Below are 22,278 nucleotides of genomic sequence, written 5' to 3'. Positions count from 1 at the left end.
GTGAGCCGCCTCGGGGTAAGTGTTGTAATATAGACGAAAGTATGACCTGTAGGCCAATATAGACAATATTAATAATATATACAGATTAATTTTAGTAGCTGCATAAGCATGTAGTAGATAGTATGCATGTGTCATACTGTTAACCTTTTAAGATTCCAGCCTAAACACACATACAGGATCTACAAACTATTGGAATAAAACTCATCTGCTTATTAGAAATGCACATAGATAACATACTGTACAGAATAGATAGATAGATACCTTTCCCTTTTTTGTGACTGTATGTATGTATGACAAGGTCATAGTCTCTGTACCTGTCCTGGTCTAGCTCTACCAGTCACAACTTAATATCTTCCAGCCTCTGTAAATGTGCTTAACAAACTTTATAACTTGCCAAAGTTGCCATGTGATACTGCCTGGTGTCATCTTATTCTCACAGTATGCCTACAGAGAAGTCATTCAACTGAACTGAAGGACCACTCACCACCCTAACAGAGATGGGTCTACTTAAATCACAACAGTAAGCCTACAGTGAAATGTACTAGTCTCACTCAGTGAATCTGATGTGGGTATGGATGCCCTCTAGTGTTTTTGCTGTGAGGTTGCCCTGCTTAAAACCACTTTCAGTGACATCCCTATTTTGGATATGTCATTATAGGCGAAACCTCTCAAAAACCTTAACAACATTTCTAACATAGCATCAGCTATTAATAATGTGATACATTTTAAGTGTTTTTGTATAAGTTGTTTAACACACTGAACTTCTATAGTATATCAATGTTATATTATAGTTCTGTTATATTATAAGTGGATACGAGCATTAACTAAATCCTTCAAATGTAAATGCATCTTTTCATACAAATATGCATGCGATTAGTGTGATGATGACACATTGGTGACACATTGGTTGATTGACACCTGAATTCTCCACACATGATAAATAAAAGGTATATCTACTGTATATCTATATAGGTAGATTAGAAAACCTACAGTATACACCACAAATACAGCTGACATCAAGTATGTTTTCGAAATGCTACAGTGTCACTAATGTTTAAGTTTAGGCACAACTCAACTTTTCGTATTCATAATATATATGTTGAAGCTTTCATTCTGTTGCTTATGAGACAATAATGATTTCCACTCTGAAATACTATAGAAACTATGTGCTGTAACACCAGACACACTGTTAAATTGTGCAATTTATTTTGTTTTGTTTTTAAAATGTACAGCAAATACATAATTGTTATTTTTAAATTGTGCTATTAATTTCGTTTTCTTTTTAAAATTTACAGCAAATACATGAATGTACATTAATATAAGACAATTGTTGTTTACAAAAGGAGATAAATGCAGGCCGTCACCACATATATACAGCACAAAAAAAGCAAATCAGGACAGCACAGATATGAATGCAAGAAGGTTGGACAGTGCCAGATACCTAGACCACAGATCAGTTAGACCGTTGTGGTTTTGTCATTTTTAGCAAATAAATGGGCACATATTGCCTTTCATCACTTGTCAACTTTAATGGTCTCGTAGGTGTCCACGCGATGAGGAGCCAGATCCTACCAGAAAGAGAGACAGAAAAGAGAAAGGAGGACATTATCAAAAATGTATTTGCCTTTCCTATGCACGAAGTTCCCATTTGTGTAATTGAACTACATTTTCACTGGTGTTTATTATGAAGATTATTTGTATGTATTTTGCCTCATTAATATGTGTATAGAAAAATATCATAAAGAAAACATAGGAAATAGCTGATCTACAAGCTTGTAGATCATATATTTTCACTATTTGGTATATGACAAAGTATAGGCCTAATAGGCCTATTAGTCTATTAGGCCTATAGGTTTTAACCTCATACTATCAACTGTCCATCCACCATGTACCACCATTCATTTACTGTACACTACAGTACTCTAATAAGTGTTAGAATGGGGAGTCTCACCTGGTAATCACCTGTTGCAAGGTCTGGCTTCTGTGGAATGATAACAACAGAAGCATCAAGTCACTACATCACATGAACTGATGCATCATTATTTGTTGTTTCGATTTTCTGCTCAACCAAAAAGACTAAGAATGTTATTTAGATAACTCGTTGTTTAGACATACGTGTTTGATGATGTACTTGTTGTTCAGACAGATTATGTGTTTGATGTTTATCTGGTATCCTTGCTCTAGATAGCTAAAGAGCTAAATGCCTGAAATGTAAAATTGTAATTTGCTATAGCCTATATCTGATACAGTACATTAACATTACATACGTAGCTGCTGTAGGATACTGCGTCATTTTATTTCTATCTCTGATGTATGCTCAAGCTTTGAGGGTTCATATGGACGTACTAGTAGATCATTTTATTCCTTTATTCCTTCTATGCATGGGATAAATTCAATGTTGTTTTCGTTGGCTTAATCTAAATAAGTGGATAAATAGTGGATAGTAGACTTTAACAAAGTTATACAGAGCAGAAGTTGGTGGAAAGTGTGACTGTCTACGGCGCCTATATAAATAACATTTTCAGTTCAAACGGGAAATGATCACGCAGTCTGAATTGCGTTGCCTGTAAAGCAGAAGTAGGTTCTAGTTTTTTAAAAGAGAGAAGAAACCAAATACATTAGAAGCCTAATGTAAAATAATACATCCGTAATGCCACCACAGTGAAGCCAAAAGCTCTGTGTGTGGAGGGTAAAGCTTCAAGTGTAATTCTGCTGTGTTTTATAACGTTTCTTTTCACGCAAGCACTGAAAAACACAATCACATAAAAGTTTACCTTTTTATCTTTGCCTGTGATGATGACAACATCTTGATGCATCTGTCAAACATAAGGACCACAATGTCAGAACGATTGAAGTATTGCCAATGTGTCTGACTTAATTTGATATCAACGCTTGGATATTCACAAAAACACATATACACAAATGATTACGTAATGCAAAGAAAAAAAAAGGCAAGAAAAATAATTTGTATGCGATTAGGTTTTGCTCTACATGATCCAATTATGTTTTATGTTGCATACTAGAGTACCAATGTTGCAATTCTGTGGGACGTATATTGCTCATAATTATGTTGTCTCTTCAGCGGCTGAAGTTCTGCTTACCCTTAGTCTGCAGTACAACACGGTGAGGAGAATGCCATATAAAATGAGAACCCCATCCAGGATATAACACAACCTCAGATTAGGCTTCAGCACAAGGTCATCAGCTGCCTCTTTATACACAAAAAGGGAGACGCATTGTCAAAGAGTCGTCATTATCCCCCTACCCAATTTGCTCCACAAACAATTATACAATGGGGGTTACAAATATTGTATTAGTTGCAATGGTGCTATGTTGCAGTGTCCAGTATTACATATTCAATACTAATCTTGTAACTCATTTCCCATAATACTGTATATTACAGTACTAGATTTTATTTTCTAATTTATGAGCATCCGTCTCAACTACCTATCAGTTCGGTTTCTACTCAAGAGCTCCAATGCTACTGAAAATATAAAATAAACAGAAATATAAAACGGCATAACATTCGGAATATGACCAACTTTTAACTCACGGGCACAGCTGATGCTTATCATCAGAAAGAAAGTCACAAGACTTTCACGCAACATCTTGTCAGGTCCAACAACAGTGGAGAAGATGGAGGATCTTTTGTTGTGGAGAAGACGCAAAAGAAGATGGGTCTTATTGTCGTCTTGTCTGGGCTGTCGACGACAGTAGATTTCTACCACCCCCTGAATTGAAAGCTCAGAGCTAGCGCTGCAGGAAATGATGGGCTCTCTGTCCATCTGAAGCTGTGAAACCACAGGCCTATCCGCCCCCCTTCACACGACAAGTTCCTCTTGCTTTTACAACTGTAGTAAGCTGAAAAATAGGTAGTCTTCATGCAGGCTTTTTGATCGCATTTGATTCAATAAAAGGTCAAGAAGCTTCAGCTGCGAATTTAAACCGATGCTTCTTAATAATTAGTGACAAAACAGATCATGTGTATAAGCAATAAAATTGTTTAATAGTGGGGGAGAAGATGGCTAACACTATACAAGCTACAGTTACCAAAAGGATCATGATACAAGACAAATCTACAAACTTTGTTTTTCTTTACAAGCCACTTTTTTTTCTTTTCTCTTTTTTTTCAAAAGTAAAAACATTCTGTAAATTGCATCATCATAACTTAGGCATTTTTTTTTTAAAGATAGAAAAAAGTCTGTATAAAAAAAAAAGAAAATCATTTGAACCGCAAAGAATTCTAGCATGCATGAGAAAGGAAAAGCAGCTTGATCGCTCTGTTGTAGAAAAAAAAATCCACCTCAGTTGTGGTCACTGTTCATTGGTACTAGTGTCATTGTTACAAGAAATGCATTTGAAAAACCTTCAAAGAAACCAACAGTCAGTCTGTCATAGTGTGGCTCAAACAGAGTACAGTTTGTGCCAGTTCATGTTGCAATAAGCCCATTTTATTCTCCGTCATTATGTCGTGTCGCTTGTAAAAAAATAGCAGATCTTCAAGCTCAGCCGTGAGCTTATAGATCAGTTATTCTTTTCGGCAAGGGACACCGGCGCACGATGGCGTGTAAACAAACATCAACCTTGCACAATTTTTTTTTAGCGTACATTATGGTGGAGAGTGGTTAAAGACAGAGGCTCCCTGACAGTCTTTACTTGCAGAGATACTTTTCACATGTCGTCTGTAAGGCTGTGGGGATGGAGGAGGCAGCATTTTTACTGTGCTTTTTGTCAACTTGTGGGTTTGTGGCACAACGCGGTGATATGCTACTACTGCAGATGACGCGCAGCGAGGAATACAATCACACGTCCAGTCTGGGGTAGTGGTGAGGGGGTTTAAAAAATGCTTTAAAAAAATTGAACCGTTAGAAGTCAGCTCATAGTCAAACTATAAACACTTGGTCTTCTAGACTCCTTTCTTATGATATACATTAGGTAAAAAACTGGAAGATCAGGATGAAACACCCGTTAAAAAGAACAATGATATTATCTTAGAGTAATATCATTTTAAGTCTGTATGGGCTTTTTTTTGCCAAGAGGCCAGCATAGAATGAAATGAAAGACACGATACAATATTGCCTCAGTCGAGAGACAACTTAGGAATGCACTTCCTTTTTTCTTTTAAACAGATGCAGGAAGACATGCCAAGACAATTATAAGTCAATGCACATAATGCTACATTCTGTTATAATAATAATATAAAATGTCACACGCGCACGCGCACACACACACACACACACACACACACACACCTTCCATAAAAATAAAAAAGTCCAACTCTTAACCAACAGAGGTGGTACACCAGCACTGAAGTCAGAGTTGTGATTGGTCCATGTAAGACATCAGGAAAAGGAGTGTGACACAATCCCCCTCTAGTGGTTAAAAGTGATGAGTCATCACAGTCCTGGAGTCCAGTGGTTACAGCACAATGCAACATTTGTTTTTAAAAAGACACTCAAGTCCCTCCTTAGAACCAAAAGAAAAGGAAAAAGGGGAAGTGTTTTACAGCGCAACATAACGGCAAAAGACTTTAGAACACATGGTCTGGTCAAGGCAACAATGATATTCTTCTTTGAGGGGGAGGAAGGGAGTGAATCGTGTAGCTTATGACGGTCTCTTGATGACAAAAGAAAAATCCATAATGATTCAATGGGAAGATGGTTACTGATGTAGTGATATATCCGTGTTCCGTCTCAGTGCTGGTCCTGGACTGATATGCATATTGTATTGTCCTCACGTTCCTGCCAGCTCAGCAACCGAGCAGGAAGAGAACACGAGGCATCGGACGATGATGCTTTTAAAGCAATGGTTCTCAAAGTGGCACCCAGGGGTCCGTCCTTGAGGGGGATCCAGGGGGTCCCCAGCTTTATTATTGATAGTTGGGAACCAAATGGACCCTACTACATCTGTAACTAAGAGAGAGTAAACATATGTGCACTCTCAGAGTTATGAGGGTCCGTGGCCTAATGCAAACCAAACTGCGGGTCTTTGAAATTAAAACGTTTTGAGTTTGAAGGATGCACCTTGAAAGACCTGACAGGGATGCCCTTCCCTTCCCCTCACCGCCAAACCCGTCTAGACAGAGGTCTCCGACTGCAGCCTCATGACAAACTTGTGACTCTTGGGGTCGATAAACTCCTCCCCCAGGCGCAGGAAGGGGAGCGGCGTCACCGTGACGACCAGCGAGAAGTCGAGGCGTCGCAGCGAGAAGACCAGGCCCTGGCGCAGAGCCGTTGTCACAGGCTCCTCGCTGACGAGGGTCCACTGGCGCCCCCTGCCGTTCTCCCGCTGGTACTGCATGGTGGGGCCAGGGGTGAGGTAGCGCTCAAGGAAGGCCTGGAACAGACAGTAAAGACGTTGATCATCATCATTCATCATCATCATGATGTGTTGTTGTAATGGCACGGCAGTTGTCCCTAGAACATCGCTTTTCTGTATTTCTCCCAACACTTTACCCAAACATGGAGTTTTTGCCCAAATACACTGGCCTACAAAGACAAGTGCAGTAACTACGAAAGAAAAAGAAATCCCTGATAAATGGGTTTAAAAGTGTTTCAACTGAGATATTACACTAATTGCATATCTGTTCTTGAGGTAATTGTTTATCCTCCACAATCACAAAGGCTAATTTGACCTTTGGGATACACAAATAAGTTGGTGTGTCCAAAAATATAGTTACTACAGCTGGCATAGATGACTGATGTGATATTGATGTACAGTAGGGACACAATTTTGAAACATGAAACCAATTACTGACTGTACAGGGTAGCCATGCCATTATGCTGGATGCCTGGCAAGTCTTTTCAAATACATGCTTTATCGTTTTAAGGCCAAAACCTTCAGGCCAACTTCAATAATACCAAAAACTGCTAAGATATGTGCATAAATCACACAAATAATAAAATAATATCCACAAGTTTCCGCGGGAGTTTACTGGAGACCATCGGGACCAAACTTCCGGGTTTAACAGCAGACATACAAGCTCACGTCGCGTCGCAGATGCAACCCGTTGTGAGCTTGTAAATCGGCGCCGGAAGCTCGGTACAGACGTCTGCGCAATGCACTATGGGGCGTTGGAAACTCGTGGATAGAATAAAGCTCCACTTAGAAGGCGGCTCACCTTTGGCGTCATGTTGTGAGTGATGCAGAACTGCAGGTGGGTGAGGATGCTCTCCATGCTGTGGAAGGGCTGCTGCCTGGTGGTCCTCAGGTACTTCTGCATGGCCCGCGCCATGGGGGCGAAGATGGCCTGCGCCGCCTCCCGCGGGTCCATCACCTCCCTGGGGTGTTTGGGAGAGGAGGCCACCTCGTCCTCGTGGAGCCGCTTGATGTGAGTGAAGGCCTCTTCCACGGCTACCACCAACCTGGAGTCAGGGCACGGACATAACAGGGGGTGTCAGTATGGTTGTCTGGATAGCGTGTGGCTGTATTGCACGTCTGAAGTCACAGCTGTGCCAATACCACAGTTCACATGGTTTATTTACCTCCAGAGGAACAACGGACGCGTTTTGACCTGTTGGTCTTCCTCAACACTGAGGAAGACCAACAGGTTGAAACGCGTCCGTTGTTCCTCTGACCAGAGAGGTACAAAAACCATGTGAAAGGGATATTCCTTGTGTGCTGGCTTCTCCTTCATTGTTTCATGATGTTATTGAGCCGTGCACCACAAAGACTGCTGAGTGCTGCGGGCTTTCTGCTTTGTTGCAATTACCTCTCTCTAATACCACAGTTCCCTACACACTAAATAGTGTCTCAGTGGTCCCCAGCATTAGGCAGTTACCAAACAGCACCACATTTACAAGTGTTCTGGGGTCTGACCTGGCCTTGCGCTTGCGGACTCGGCGGTCCGCCTCTGCTTCTTCGTAATAGAACTCGTTGTGGGAGTTATCTCTTCTTCTGGCAGCGGCTGCTATCATGGCCCGAGACTGGCCTGTGGAGTTATTGGTGGTGTTCTCTAAAAAAAGAAAAAGGACAGAACATCTAGTATGAGACAGACATGTCGCTGTGAGCCCGAGCATTCGGTTGATCCTTCAGAGCAATCAATACCAGAGTAGAGCACGCTTTATTTCCTTGATGATAGCATTGAAAACAGCCAATAGTAAGGAGTGAATGTACCGAGTGGCTTGAGGAATGGATGAAATTACTGAGTGGTAAAACTCTTATCAGATTGTATAATATAATATATGTTATCATATTGGCTTTTTTAGGACGTTTTTGTCTTGTATGTCATAATATGGTTCACTGAAAATAAGTGCCTTCGTCCATGTGTGCTACCATGTGTACATGTTACTACACATACAGTTCAAATCTGCTGTTGAACCAATCCAGTGGAGCTGTGGGAAACTTAACCAGAACATGAAACCACTACGCCACCTTCTGGAAAGCCCAGACTACAGTATTGCACTTGCACAGAGACTACTGGTCCTTACTGTATGTTATCCATATGCATCAATAACCAGCAAGCCAACCTGCTGACCTCGCATTCAAAGAGCAACCACTGATCTGATTGTAAAGAGATGACGTGAGAGGCGTGGCGCTCTAGTTTACCATCAAGGGAGTAGACTTTGAAGCCGGTCATCTTCTTGGAGAGGATGGACTTGGGAAGGTTGACCAGGGCGGGGTTGTAGACGGTGAAATCGCTGTAATAACGGTCCAGCACCCAGACAGCTGCCCGCTGGATACTGAAAATACAAGGAATACAGGCCCAATATTAACAGCAGCCTCAGTTAAGTATAATTAAAGGTAACAAAATTTGGCAGAATTGATTGTGCAAGGCTCAAGATCACTTTCTCCTCACTCCATGCAAGGCTCAAGATCACTTTCTACTCCACTGCGGTGCTTAAGAAAACAGATTTGTAAAGACGTACGGGTCAGATGTTAACCTTTCACTGAGCCAACACAATGGCTTTATTATTAACTCTGTCTTCTTAAAGATTTGTTTTTTGGGGCTTTTATGCCTTTATTGATAGGACAGTAGACTGACAGGAAATGGGGAGAGAGTGACACGTGGAATAGGTTGTCCGGATCGGGAATCAAACCGGCGCCACCGCCAGGCATCCATGCCTATGTGGCAATAGATAGATAGATAGATACCTTTATTATCCCAAGTAGGGATGGCCAACGGCTAACCGTTACCGTTAAACCGATAAGAAATTGGTTACCGGTAAGCACTAACGGTCAATTTTGACCGATAAAAAGAAAAGAAAAAGGAAATCAACCCATGTGTCACACCAAAAGCCCCGTTCACCAATAACTACGCAACATCAAGTCATCAACCAATGACAACCATGCATCCCAAGTGGGAAAATCAGTTGACCAGAGGCAGCACAGCAGTATAAGGTTATTTAGTTACAGAGAAGTATGAAAAAGATAAAAAGAAAAAAGAAGAACAGAGTACAGAGTACAGTAAGAGCAAGGTACAACAAGAAAGGGAACGAATAATATATACATAAAGTGTCCTAAAGCACAACTATCAATATAATACAGTGCCCAAATCAAAGTGACCATAACAGTCAGTTATGCTAGTTAGTGCAATGCCTAAGTGGTATGCGCCTGGACCAGTAGGCCAGCGGGCGCCCCTTATTAACTGTCTTAACCACTTAAACCTTATGCTTAGTTCACCGGATTCCAAAGGGCTCGTAGATGTGCCATTTTCGCAGAATGGGGATGCTAGGGTACAAGTGACAATAACTGATTTTCAACCGATTTGAAAATTGTAGTATATAACTAAGTCCTTCTGAAAATCAATGGCTGTCATGTCATCATGTCAGACCTGGGTCCAATTGTATTTGTTAATAGTTCTTAGCATAGGTTAGTTTGTGGCAACCTCAATGAAGGCTGTTCACTGCATACAGACAATTAGACAATGATAGAACGGTTGTCAAAAGTTGTCCCTTTGTGAATTCTGACAAGGCTGTTATCTAGCAAGGTCACCAGAGGGCGATTTTTGAAGATTTTACCACGGCTTGATTAGTACAGAAATTCATGTCTACGTTGACAGGCAGATCAAAATGTGTTGAGTAACAGCTCTAAGAGAGACAGCATAGTTGCACTGCCTGTACATGCTACCCACAAAAATGAATGAATACATGAGAAAAGATAGACTTCAGGACCCACCCACACAAAACACTCACATGCCAAAACACTTGAGACACTTGTACATAGTTTGTCTAAAAAATACAAATATACAGTATGATGCCAATATACACATAGACACATCTCGTCTATCAGCGTTATGGCAGCAGAATAATTCAACCCCCCGCCAATTTCCACAACCGGGCACACAAAGGCTAACTGTTGACTTTAATGACTGTAATTTGTAGTGGTAAGCAATCCTTTTTTGATTTTGTGAAAAATGCAGTTTCGGTGTGGGGAAAGTGTGTGTCTGATCCAAGACAAACTCCTATGACATAGGGCTTTGTCTTGGATTACACATGCACTTTACCGCTCGTTTGATTTTTTCCCAATAACTACATAGCCTGTCAGCACCTATGAAGTAGAGCCAGACCAACACATCGGGCCATTATTTGAATTATGACATCGGTACCGATGTGTCCGAATTGCTAACCATTTTCAACCTGGCGTTCCTATCTTGGGTATTTCATTATAGATTATCATTGCGTTTTCAAAAATGTTCTAAATTGAAGAGGGCATTTTTACTTATGCCCTGTCCAATTCATAAAGTTCAGTTTATGCATTAATCTTTTTATCAACCAAAAGGTTATGCGTGTTTATTTTCAATTAACTCCCGTTCTCAAATGAGAAGTTCTTTCAAATCATGTTCTGTCATCAGTAATGGGTGGTCTAGGTAGGAGCAGGACTCTCCAAAAACACTGGCATCGTTCGAGCTCTGCACGTGCATATTATTCTGTATATTCAAATCTATTTTTGTATAGAAACATCATGCAGTGTTAAGACCAACCAACCTGAGGTGGCCAATGTTGTAGAACTTGCTGGCTCCGTCCGTGGTCCTGACCACCTTAAGGCAGAATGCGGGCTGCAGGTGCCTGACCTCCAGCAGCACCAGCGCCAGGTACTGGATGAACAGCAGCGCGTCCACCAGCGACGCGGCATACTCCACGATGCCGCGGTAGTCCCTCTCCCTGGGCTCCAGCACACGCACGCCGTAGAACAGCCAGTAGGACGCCACGAACAGGAACACCAGCACCATGAGGAGGCAGCGGAAGACGTAGAAGCGCGGCAGGGTGGCGCGCGGCGGCCGGAAGAACAGCGCCCACGACGAGATGAGGAGGACGAGCAGCTTGAAGGCCAGCGACACGTAGAGGCCCTCGCACGGCGTGCCGCACGGGTCCAGGGCGTCGCGCCACAGGACCTGCGGCAGCACCAGGAAGGCTAAAGGGGTGACCAGGGCGAAGAGGCTGAGGCAGCAGCCCAGCGCGGGGCCCAGGAAGCGCTTGCATTCCAGCGGCGTCGACTCCTCCAGCTCCTTGGAGACGCGGGTCAGGTCCTCGTTGGAGACGCTGTGCTCCGAGGTGCCCGTGACCACCGTGGTGGTCTCCCCCCAGTTGTCATCCTGCAGGACGACAGGACAGAGAGAAGGATATGAGCAGGCCTGGAATTTTGTCATTTTAGGGGAAAGGCCACTTGGCCTTTGGTGTTGTACATTCTTTGAGGGCAGAAAGGCGAAATGCCAGGGCAAGAAGGCCATCAAATAAAACAAGATTTTAGTCCATTGAAAGAATTGGTTGAATCTAAGGGTTAGGGATGATAACCTATAATCTGCAGTGAAATAGATAAATGATGGTATTAACAATCTGATCCATGCTCAGCCCTGCACCAATCAAAGTCACTTGATTGGTTTAAAGATGGGGACTTGGGTGAGTTAAGATTTCATAATCTTAACAAAAGACACTGGTGTCTAGATGACAAGAAAGAGACACTGGTGTCTACTGTCTACATATTGACAGTCAGTTGGGGCATTAAGGCCACTGTGGCCTCATGTCATGCCATTGGTTTGAGGGGCACAAGGCCAAACTGAGGGGCAACGACAGCCATGGCCTTCATGGCCTCCATGAAATTCCTGCCCTGGATATGAGCATGATGTGTGAGTAAAATAACCACTACACGTGGTCTTATGTGAGAGTCCTGCTAACTAGTATGACTGAGAACAAGATGGGTTCTAGAAACGGGCCTGACCTCCATGTGGATCTAGGACTTCACATGGCCAGTCTACGACATCAGTGATCTTCTGCGACGTCACTACTGTGACAGTGTTTATCAGCCCCATATTTGTTAGGGGAAGGTTTCGAATTAAAGGTTTATTATACTGTAACAATATTCGCAACATATGTGGAAATGTCAGGGCCAAACATCCTTGGACTACTGGCAATGTGTACAAGAATGCTGGTGCTAATTGGTCCAGTGGTTTGTTATATTAGCTCCGGAATCTCTCTCACACGAGACACACAAACACTCTCCTAGACGGCTAGACCACTAGCAGCCATGGCGTGATAAATTGCAAATTCATCTCACTGTTTTCTTTTCATGAGCCACAGGTTGTGTTAACTCAAACCATATCAGCTACTTCCATTAGCTTACCAGCAAACTAATTAGATTTAAAGAATACAATAAGATGACCAATCATGTTTACCTGCTAAAGACAAGTGGCAGGTAAACAAAAACACTCCTACCGCAGCCAAAATGTAACAGCATTTATTTTAATTGATGGTCATTCCTGACCATGGTGCTGCTCTAGTCACTGATGACCTCATTTTAACAGAGTTAACACGCTCAAGTGACTGACCCTGTCATCTCCCCGCGTCGACTCTGCGTCCAGTAGTGGCTCCCCAGGAGCCTGGATGGTGACGGACTTGTCCCCGCGGCTGCTGCCGTCTCGACTCTTGGAGCGATGTCTGTCCCTCCGGTCCCTACTAGATGCACACAGATTCACAGAACGGAGAAAACATGAGTCTTTTTTTTATAACTTGAACTGATACGCAAGTACTTATCTGCAGGTTCTGTTGTGCCTGGTGATTTGACACTGTGTCGCTACACTTTTATCTGGTGTTAATTCTACCACAGCACAGCCAAAAGCTAATTTCCACATGTGCTGACGATAAAGTTTCTATTCTGACTTACTTTTATATTAGCTACAACATTACAATGTATTTGCATGCTTTGCTGACATGCCTGCAGGCAAAGGAACCTAACAAGTGTGTAGCAGTCTGATCCAAGGACAGGTACAAACTAGCCAGCATCAGCTTAATACTCGAATACAGTGCAGTGGACATTTTGCTTATCTAGGCATGTACGTAATGTACATACGGTACTTATGGACGTTAGCTTAGGGTGGTATATAAAAACTGGGCTCTTACACAGGGACTTTACAAGATCTTAACAGTATAGCCCTCAAATGATGACACCTAAAGGATTTGATGGTGGGAGTGAAAATCTTAAAATGTTACTATGTATTACTCCCCAGACACTGGAATTAACTACAATCTACACATTTTATGTTCTCTCTCAACGGAGTGAGGTAATTGAAACTTTAAACACCTAGAATTATGACCCGGGTGTCTTGTGTGGGAAATAAAAGCATGATACAGTATACTGCTCATCAAGAGGGAATCCATGCTTGTCCAAGGTTGAGATAGTGGGCTTATGAGGTTCAGGAAGGGCTACTAGAGATACCCACAACCCAAAACTATGTATGCCGGTCGATACAGAGTACCGATCAGTTACCAGTGTGTCATTTACAAAGAATCCAGGGCAGTGGTTCCCATAGTGTGTGGGTGCTGTGTGTTCTTGAGGGGGTTCCAAACAGACCCTTCCAGGCCTGTAACTCTGAGTGTACAAATGGAACCAAATGGACCCTTACAGGGTATGTAAGTTATAGTGGTCCTTGAAATTAAATAGTTTGATAATAATTTTCCAACAAGCTCATAGCACAGCTTGTATATCTTACTTTTTTGAATATCCGTGTACAGGTATATAGCTAAGATCTAAAATGACACAGATGCTTTCCTGGTTTTAAGGGGTTAACAGAGAGAGACACAAAGAGAGTGACAGTGAAACAGATGTCTGGAAGGTTGCGTGCGTGCGTGCGTGTGCATGCATACCTGTGCTTGCCGGAGCGCCGTGAGTGCGAGGACTTGTAGGAGTAGCCGGAGTACTGTGACTCATTGTCCATGTCGCGAGACGGCATGGAGCGGGCTCCACGGATCCTGCCCCCGCCTCCGGGCCCGCGCTGCTGCTCGCCCACGCCGCCTCCTCCTCCTCCCAGCTGGTTCTTGCGCTCAGTGATGGACTTGGCAGAGAGCGCCAGCGGCAGCTTGAGCAAGTCAACCTTACTCCTGAGGGAATCTATCTTGGAGGCCGACGGGGGACGGGGAAGAGGGGGAGGGGTGGGGGGCTAGGAGAGGGGGGGTCAGGAGAGAGAGAGAGAGGGGTGAGAGTTGAGGTGGGAGAGCGCCGAGGTATAGCCAGGGTCTGGAAGATAAACGAAACACAACGGAAAGTGTCAAGCGACAAAACACGGAAGAATAGCGAAAATAGGCGATCTACAAGCTATTGGAGCTGCTTGTTTTTTCTTATGCACGTTTTGAACGGTTTCGCCCATGATATGCTCAAAATGCGGACGCCAGGTTGAAAAGTCGTTAAGTCTCACATAATACAGTTTATCTGTTTGAATCTATTAGACCTTATCACAAACACACACGGCCATGGTCACTGCTGCATCACATCACTGCAGTTGACAGATAAGACCTGACCGAATTAGCAGCCAATTCTTGCAGCTTTGAAAGCCTAACACAATTTCTCAAGTGACAAACTAGGTTAGCGACTTGCTACACAAGGCTAGTTCCCGAAAACCCCCTGTTCACATCCAGAATCCCCCCATACCATTTGTATTCATCAGAGATATTCCCAGTAGCTGTTGCACGCCTGTAATGTAAGTCATGAACCATATGGAACTAATCGTGTCTGACCCAGCCTTCTTGGTTTCAGTCACACACGAACATGGACCCCATTTGGAGGAGGGAGTGCAGTGACCAACATGCCTTACAATGCTATGTGTTGTCTCATTGAAAACATATGACATTTCTTGTTCATGAACATTGCTTTCCGTGTAAAGAATAAAAGCAGTTAAACACTGCATTTTAGACACAAATGCTTGATTACAAAATACTACATGAATGCATTTTAACTCGCCACTTTTATGATGATAAAACAGATACAGTCAGTCAGTCAAGAACTTAAAACGTGTTTAGTTGTAACAATGGTGAGGCATGCATGCATGCGCCATTTACAGCAACCATCAAGTGCATCTCCATGGAATTACTGTTGATAAATAAGGGCTCATCGGAACTCTAATGTTGTATATAAGTCTTGTTCATGACACCCTTATCAAATTATCTAGTGGATGACTAATGGCTAAGATCATAATTTGAGGCACAATTATATTCATCATTTTTAATTGGGGGAAGTCTGATGGTAATCTTTAGTGGTTGGTTGACAATTTTACAGGGAAACAAATGCGCATATCATTTATGAAACAATATTGAAGTGAGGCCCAATGTCTACGTCCAGCTTTGGACAGAGCTGTCCCTAGGGCAGGGGTCTTCAACAGGGGGTCCGGGACCCCTGGTCCTCAGAACTACCGCAGGGGGTCCTCCAAATCTTTGTGTGATAGAAACGCTGCGAGGCGTTGTGAGCTTGTAGATTGTGTATTTTCGGCAAAGAGGTTTGGTGTTGGAAAAAGAGCAGACAGTACAGTGTGAAAGGTCAAGTTTATTAAGTATTGACGGTTCAAGTGGTTAAATATCTCACAACACAAATTGACATGAATCCAAAATACACTGATGATTGTGTTGTCAAACAATGAAACTATATATATGCAATCTATGAAAAGGTTGTGGGGGTCCCTTGCTTCATCTCTCTCTCAACTACGGGATCCTTGGCATGAAAACATTGAAGACCCCATGCCCGGCGGCCTAGGGTAAACAAAACCCCTAACCCTAACCCTGTGACCTCATGTTTCATCCATTGCTCCGCGCAAACGGAACACACGCCGTCCCACCATGTCGACGTTTCCACAGCGTCATCAGAGCGTGCCGGAATCGACGTCTTCCAGGTCAATCGTCACACCGACAAAAAAACGTAGCGAGCTCAGTCGTCCGGCAAACTGCCTAGTCCGGACACAATGACAGCCATATTGGATTACTGTGTTTTCACCATACTTGTTTGCCCCCCATCTCACATTCCCTCCCACGCTACCCGCGTCTCCCGGGTGACGGAGGGGCCTCTCCGCTGCTATGGGGATGAAAGAAGGTGTTCGGCTGGAGGCAGATTGGTGGTTGACAGTTGCCATGGGGATCTGACCTTATGACGCCCTCCACAACTTAAGGGATGCCACCCCCTCCAAACAAAGTGTTTGCTTGATGGATGTTGGGCTGTCATATGCTGGTTAATTGATAAAAAAGGTGGGTGTGGTTGTTTGACTTTGATTGGGAAATGGAGGTAGAGTCACTCATGTCTGATGGTGATGTGCATGGTATATACCAGACGGGAGCGTATAGAGGGTGTGCACGTGACATCATCATCGTACGCCTACTGAGTGGCAAAAAGCAGAGTCATGAGGAGTCAGCAGAAGTCATGAGGAATCAGTAAGAGTGAGGAGGAGCACTTCCAAACTCCAATACTTAGTGCTGCTTTATGTTTTGCCACTCGGTGGCATATGATGCATACCCTCTATACATGTTCCCTGGGTTCTATGTTCCCCGCTTACCTAAGTGGGGAACATAGAACCTGGGGAACATAGGGAAGACCCCCCACCAGACTGCGTGCCATGCTACTCAAACAAACAAGAGTCTACTTCCGCCTCCGGTCAAGCTGCTCATTATGTAGTTGGAAGTCCCAGGTGGGATTTGCTCATGGAACCGTTGTTTTTTTATTTTTTTATGTACATTGACTTGTAGCCAGTTTATGATATGGTATCATGCACCAAAAATAGCCGATCTACAAGCTCACAGCGTTTCACAGATGCAAGGCGGCGTGAGCTTGTAGATTGTCTATCTTCGGCATACAACACTGGTCGTACGACCGACAAAGTAAAGTAAATCATGCTTCAGCCTGTGTGTCAACAGACAGTACCACATACAGTCTACACACTAGACAGCCAACCAAACCAACAGCTCCCGTCTAATGCTAATAAGAACTCATTCCAGACCACAAAGCTTGAATGGACAGAAAGACCACTTGCCATCCGGCCATACAACCCATCTCTGGCATAGCCAAGATGGCTTCCAGCATAATTTAATTTAACTTAATTGACCACATGATGTCTTTGTCGTTCCAGTGAATCAGCTTTTTCAGTCTATTACTCATGCCTATTACCATGACAGCAATATAGAAGATTCAATGGCAGCCATTTAACTGTTCCAGGCAGTGGATTGTGAATAGTTCTTTGTACAATCTTCTCAGTGTTGAAACATTCAGGCTAGATGTATCCACTCCTTTTGGATAAGATGCATATAGATTAAAGATCTTTTGTAAATATGTTGCTGCCAAAATGCTGTATGTGTGTAAAATCACTAGTTTATTTGACTAGTCATTCACTAAAAGTCTAAAGGTGAACTTGGATAATGATCAAAGCACAGGCGGCAACAAGAGAGACTGGAGATAGCTAGAAAGTTAGCTCTGCCAGTTAAGTAGTCAGTAAGCAGCTGGGAAGATGAAAGCTACAATACACAACGGTGGATGCTTTTATCCAAAGCAGCATACATTATTAATAATATCATGAGTGAATACAGTACACAACCCCCTTGGTGCCATGGTGCTCTACCCGTTTTACATTACAGAACAACACGATATCAACTGAAGAGTGCACAACACCGCTTGCTCAGAATATGTCCATCTGTCAGTTGGGTTTTGTTTTGTTGGTGGTGAGGAGGATATAGCAGAACACTTGATCTGGCAAGGTGTGGTCTCGTGGAAGGATGGATAGTGTTTCCTTCCTATTCATCCTAGCGTCCTATGGCCTACTTTATGAACTATACTGGGACTCAGTTCATCAACTTTACCGTCAGTGTTCATGTACATAATCTTTGCTGTCGGACAGAAACCTGCCATCTCCTTATTTCCTAAATTAATGCCCTAATTTATTCTTTGTTATGACAATGTTGTGCACTTATGCAATGCTGTGAAGAAGAAAAAGTTGCAATGCGACCCGTTGTTAGCTTGTAGATTTATAACATTCTTTGGAAGAGATTTTAATTTTCTTGCCTATAATGACATGCCCAAAATATGGAAGCCATTGACACCAGGCGTCTGTCAGTAGGTTTTATAAATATTTCACTAACACAAAATTAAGAAGAGTCCATTTCCTGAAAAAAGTAACAGTATTGTACATAGATAGATAGAAACAAACCCTTCTGCATGACAGTGATGACGATATGTTATTATAGACAAATTACATGATTACATCTAGCACTCAGGTGTTCATTAGTTCTATATATAAATTGTGCAGAGTCCAGACCTTTAGTTGTCTGTCCCAATGTCTGTGTGACATTTTTTCTGCAATAAAATAGTAATTTGTGTTCTGTAACAGCCAGTTATGTACTATAATTGAGTCTTTTGTTGTTAGTCCTGCATTAATTGTAGGGTTGTCATCGCACCATGAGCCGAGATTTAAACACGCTCCTCCCTCCCAGCATGGTAAACCTGTTCCAGGCCAATCATCTTTAAACAAAATAAACAATGATGTCACCGCCACGGTCCTCTCAGCACGTCAGCTTTCATCCTAACAGGAGATTAGCCTTAAATTGTCCCTTCATTTGTGTTCCTGATCAAAATAAATCCCTGTTAAAAGCATTCCGACAGCAAAAGCCAGACTTACATGAATCACCCTTTTTTTGAATAACCAATCGCAGACAGATAAATCCAACCGTATTCAACTATACAACAGATCAAGCGACCTGAGCCTGTGTGTGTGGTCTAAGATTAGACACATGATGTCTGCCTTGATGCCAGCCAACTAGTGCCATGGCTGTAGGCAACACTTGGCTGAGTGAGCGTAAACCATTAAGCACACCTCATTACCCGATGGAGAGATGATAAATGTATTCTAATCTGTAGACGCAGTGACTGGAAAAGTCCAAGCCATATCCTGCCACTTCTAAAAGGGGACGTGTCTCACAATGGTGTGTTTTAGAGCACGCTGCAAACAAATGCTATAAATACAGTACAAATCATCATCCGCAACCATTCTACTGTGCCAAAAAACGATGTAGTCTTTAAATTTACCAGCCCCATATTTTCTGAAAAGCTGCTGGAAGTGAGCCAGCAGCTGCCACAGCGGAAAAGCAATGTGGGCCATCTCTGAAATGACATGCTCCATCCTATAGCCATTTGAGGGCCTGAAATACCAACTGTGAAAATAAGCATGCTCTCGGCAGCTCCAGCGGGGAAAGGGGCAGATCACTGTACAAAGGCCACACACACACACACACACACACACACACACACAACTGACCACCACCCACTGTTCTCTGCTCAGTGAAGCCGGTGAAAACAAGTCTCAAAAAGACAACTGCTACTGTCAACCTTTGCGCCCACATGGCCAGCAAAATGGAGCAGGTGTGTGTGTGTGTTTGTGTGTGTGGAGTGTACTGATCTATTAGGGTGTGGTTGAAACAACAATGCTGTCCTCTGCTGAGTCTTGTGATTTGGAGGGGGCATAGCTACGCAGCCCGTAAAGCACTCTGTCAACGCATCTGAAAACAAAAGTATTCCAGTGACACGAGATGGGCAGTAGTATCAGATATTACGGGCCAGAAGCCAGGCCACTACTGCGCCTGCTTGTTTAGAAAGCCACAGGCAATATTGTCTTGGCCAATAGCCCAGAGGAACTACTGTACAACAAGCTATCAAGTAATCTCAAGTCTGCAGGAGTGAATCTGAGGAATGCATTTGAAGGGACTACATTTTATGCCAAATGTGTCTAAATGAATGAATAAACAAATACAGGCTCAAGTCAACTTGACAAAATAGTGAGATCTTAATAATGAGCCCCCATGGTCTACTCTACATGGTCTCTCTTAAACAGCTAAGGCTTTATACACCATTTAAACGTCCAAGTCTTGCCAAGCCATAACTGGTGTTGTGATGTAGGTCTGTGAATATTGTATTGAAGTTACAGTTTCCTTAGCTTTAACTATGCCACCTCTGTGACAATGCAACAGTGTAGCAGCACATTAGGATACAATGGGATACAATGTAGCAGCACACATTAGGATACAATCATGTAGCAGCACACATTAGGATACAATGTAAAAGCCTATTATGATACAGCGCAATATACTGTATCCTAATGCGACTACATAATGTACTGCTACGTTGAATTCAGCAGTACATTGTGATAAAATCATTGTAGCAGCAGCACATTAGGATAGATACAATTTGAAACCAGGCAGCATTGATCAATAATTTAACAACTGCCAAGGCCACAAAGGACTACAGAAGACTACGGCAGATAAGTAAATGAATAAGTAGTAGAAAACGAAGATGTTGGCGACATCTCTAAAAACTCTTCATATGGAGGATTTGGGGGAGACAATGGGCGTCAGGCCCCTGGGTGTCGCGTACCACCAAAACCAACGATCCCACCGACAGATTGTTTCGCTTTCTCCCCCTTTCTTTCCTCCTCCGAATCATGGATCGCTCTCTGCTGAAACTAATGAATGGATGTATGCACGGACATCCGCACCAACCTCAGTGAAAGGAGGAAAATCGCAACGCTTAGGCCTCCATTAGGTATCCCAATGGCTTCGCTGATCCACAGCTTGGTCGCATCTTTTCCTCTGGTCACGTTAAAACATGTATATGGTGTCCCCCTCGTACAGAAGAATGTGTCCAGGGAGCTACGTGGCCTCGGCGGCGGAGAACAACAATAGGGCCTGTTTTTTAGAGGGTCCGAAACTTCCCTGCGACCACAGCAGCGTCTCTCGCCAACGACTATTGTTTGGGAAAGAAACCGCGAGACCCCCACACTCCCTCCGCCCAAAACTTCCCGTTTACTTCGCGTCTAAAACTCGGTATAGAATACTGTCCAGACTAACAGGTACATACAGCACTACGGTACAGTTTTACACAGCGAAATACTACTTACTTATTATTCCACAAGGTCCATTCAGACTCAGAGGTGTTCTTCTCACTTTCCACTTCTTTCACTCAACCGTACCATCGGTGGCCACGCCCCCGGCTCGTTTAGGCCCCTCCCTCCGGCCTCCCTCGAGGTTTTTCTTCAAAGGTAGTCTAAATCCCATAGCTTGGAGGGACGCTCGCGCTGTTATTCGTTATTTCGTAGTCATGGAGACATTTTAGAATAATATAGCGAATGTACACAGGTAGCCCATTTTGACACTGAAGACAAGTAAAGACATATATTATTATATTTGTAAACGTAATAAGATATATCTATTAATTCAGATGTTAATTTTGCTTAAATAACTATTCTTAGCAAATGACTTTACACCACAGCCACCAAAACATTGCCGAATGTTTTCTTGAAAATGTCACGACAGGATGCTCTGTCCTGGCGTCAACAGTTGCTTTAGAAACCAACTAGCCAATCACAGCCATAGACTGTATGATCACAGCCCAACTGTTCTTCCGGGCTATGGGCTTTAGTTAGAAGCGGTTTCTTCAAAAGCAGACCATAGGGACCATACAGCTATATATGGCACAGACCCGTACAATGGAAAGCATTTCCTTAAATAATTTACAATCAAAACGGTATCATAAAGCATGTAGCCTTCTACAATCAGATTCTACATTTATACAAAAGTATTTCTAATTAATCACTAAAACTCCAGTATTTTATAAATGTATCAACATGCTGCTTTCAAAATGATTGTTATCAACCAAGTGAGTTGGGAGTAGAAACAAAATGTGGTTTGTGGACAAAGAACATTATAAATATCAAAATGTGAAAGTAACACCATGAATATTGGGACAAGCAGTTGTGTTTTCAGTATACAGTTCATTTTTTTAATTTAATTGTGCGCCTACAAAAGAACTGGAGAAGCCATGTTTATTTTGTTATCAAGGCAATGAATCATCAAAACTATTCCCCGGTTGGTCAGACATAACCTGCCATGAATGAAACAAACATACATCCATCAACACATAAAAACGTCAGGTATGATCTCAAAAACTCTCAAAAAAGAAATCTACCATATTAAAACAGAACACTGTGAAATTTGTTTTTAAACTAACACAAAATCATACAGTACAACTGTATTTTCATTCTAATCCGAGTGT

At 42.7% G+C, this 22,278-nt stretch overlaps 2 protein-coding genes across 2 annotated transcripts; both read right to left on the bottom strand.

Moving 5' to 3' along the window:
• Nucleotides 1-1,202: 1,202 nt before the first annotated feature.
• Nucleotides 1,203-3,690, bottom strand: fcer1gl (Fc receptor, IgE, high affinity I, gamma polypeptide like). The gene is made up of 5 exons (XM_080726316.1): nt 3,554-3,690; nt 3,102-3,211; nt 2,775-2,816; nt 1,952-1,981; nt 1,203-1,568 (listed from the first exon to the last, which is right to left on the bottom strand). Exons 1-5 carry the CDS (start codon nt 3,606-3,608, stop codon nt 1,515-1,517), a joined length of 291 nt encoding a protein of 96 aa, XP_080582442.1. The 5' UTR covers nt 3,609-3,690; the 3' UTR covers nt 1,203-1,514.
• Nucleotides 3,691-5,963: 2,273 nt separating this feature from the next.
• Nucleotides 5,964-14,164, bottom strand: LOC308285813 (vang-like protein 2; the record flags this gene model as incomplete). The annotated part of the gene is made up of 7 exons (XM_080726695.1): nt 5,964-6,336; nt 7,121-7,364; nt 7,819-7,954; nt 8,548-8,681; nt 10,926-11,533; nt 12,764-12,887; nt 14,079-14,164. The coding sequence occupies 7 exons, from the start codon at nt 14,162-14,164 to the stop codon at nt 6,076-6,078; spliced, it is 1,593 nt and encodes a 530-aa protein (XP_080582821.1). The 3' UTR covers nt 5,964-6,075.
• Nucleotides 14,165-22,278: the final 8,114 nt, after the last annotated feature.

Source organism: Nannobrachium achirus (assembly GCF_963921795.1).
Source record: "Nannobrachium achirus genome assembly, chromosome: 5".
Lineage (NCBI taxonomy): Eukaryota > Metazoa > Chordata > Actinopteri > Myctophiformes > Myctophidae > Nannobrachium > Nannobrachium achirus.
This window is presented reverse-complemented; position numbering and strand designations above follow the sequence as displayed.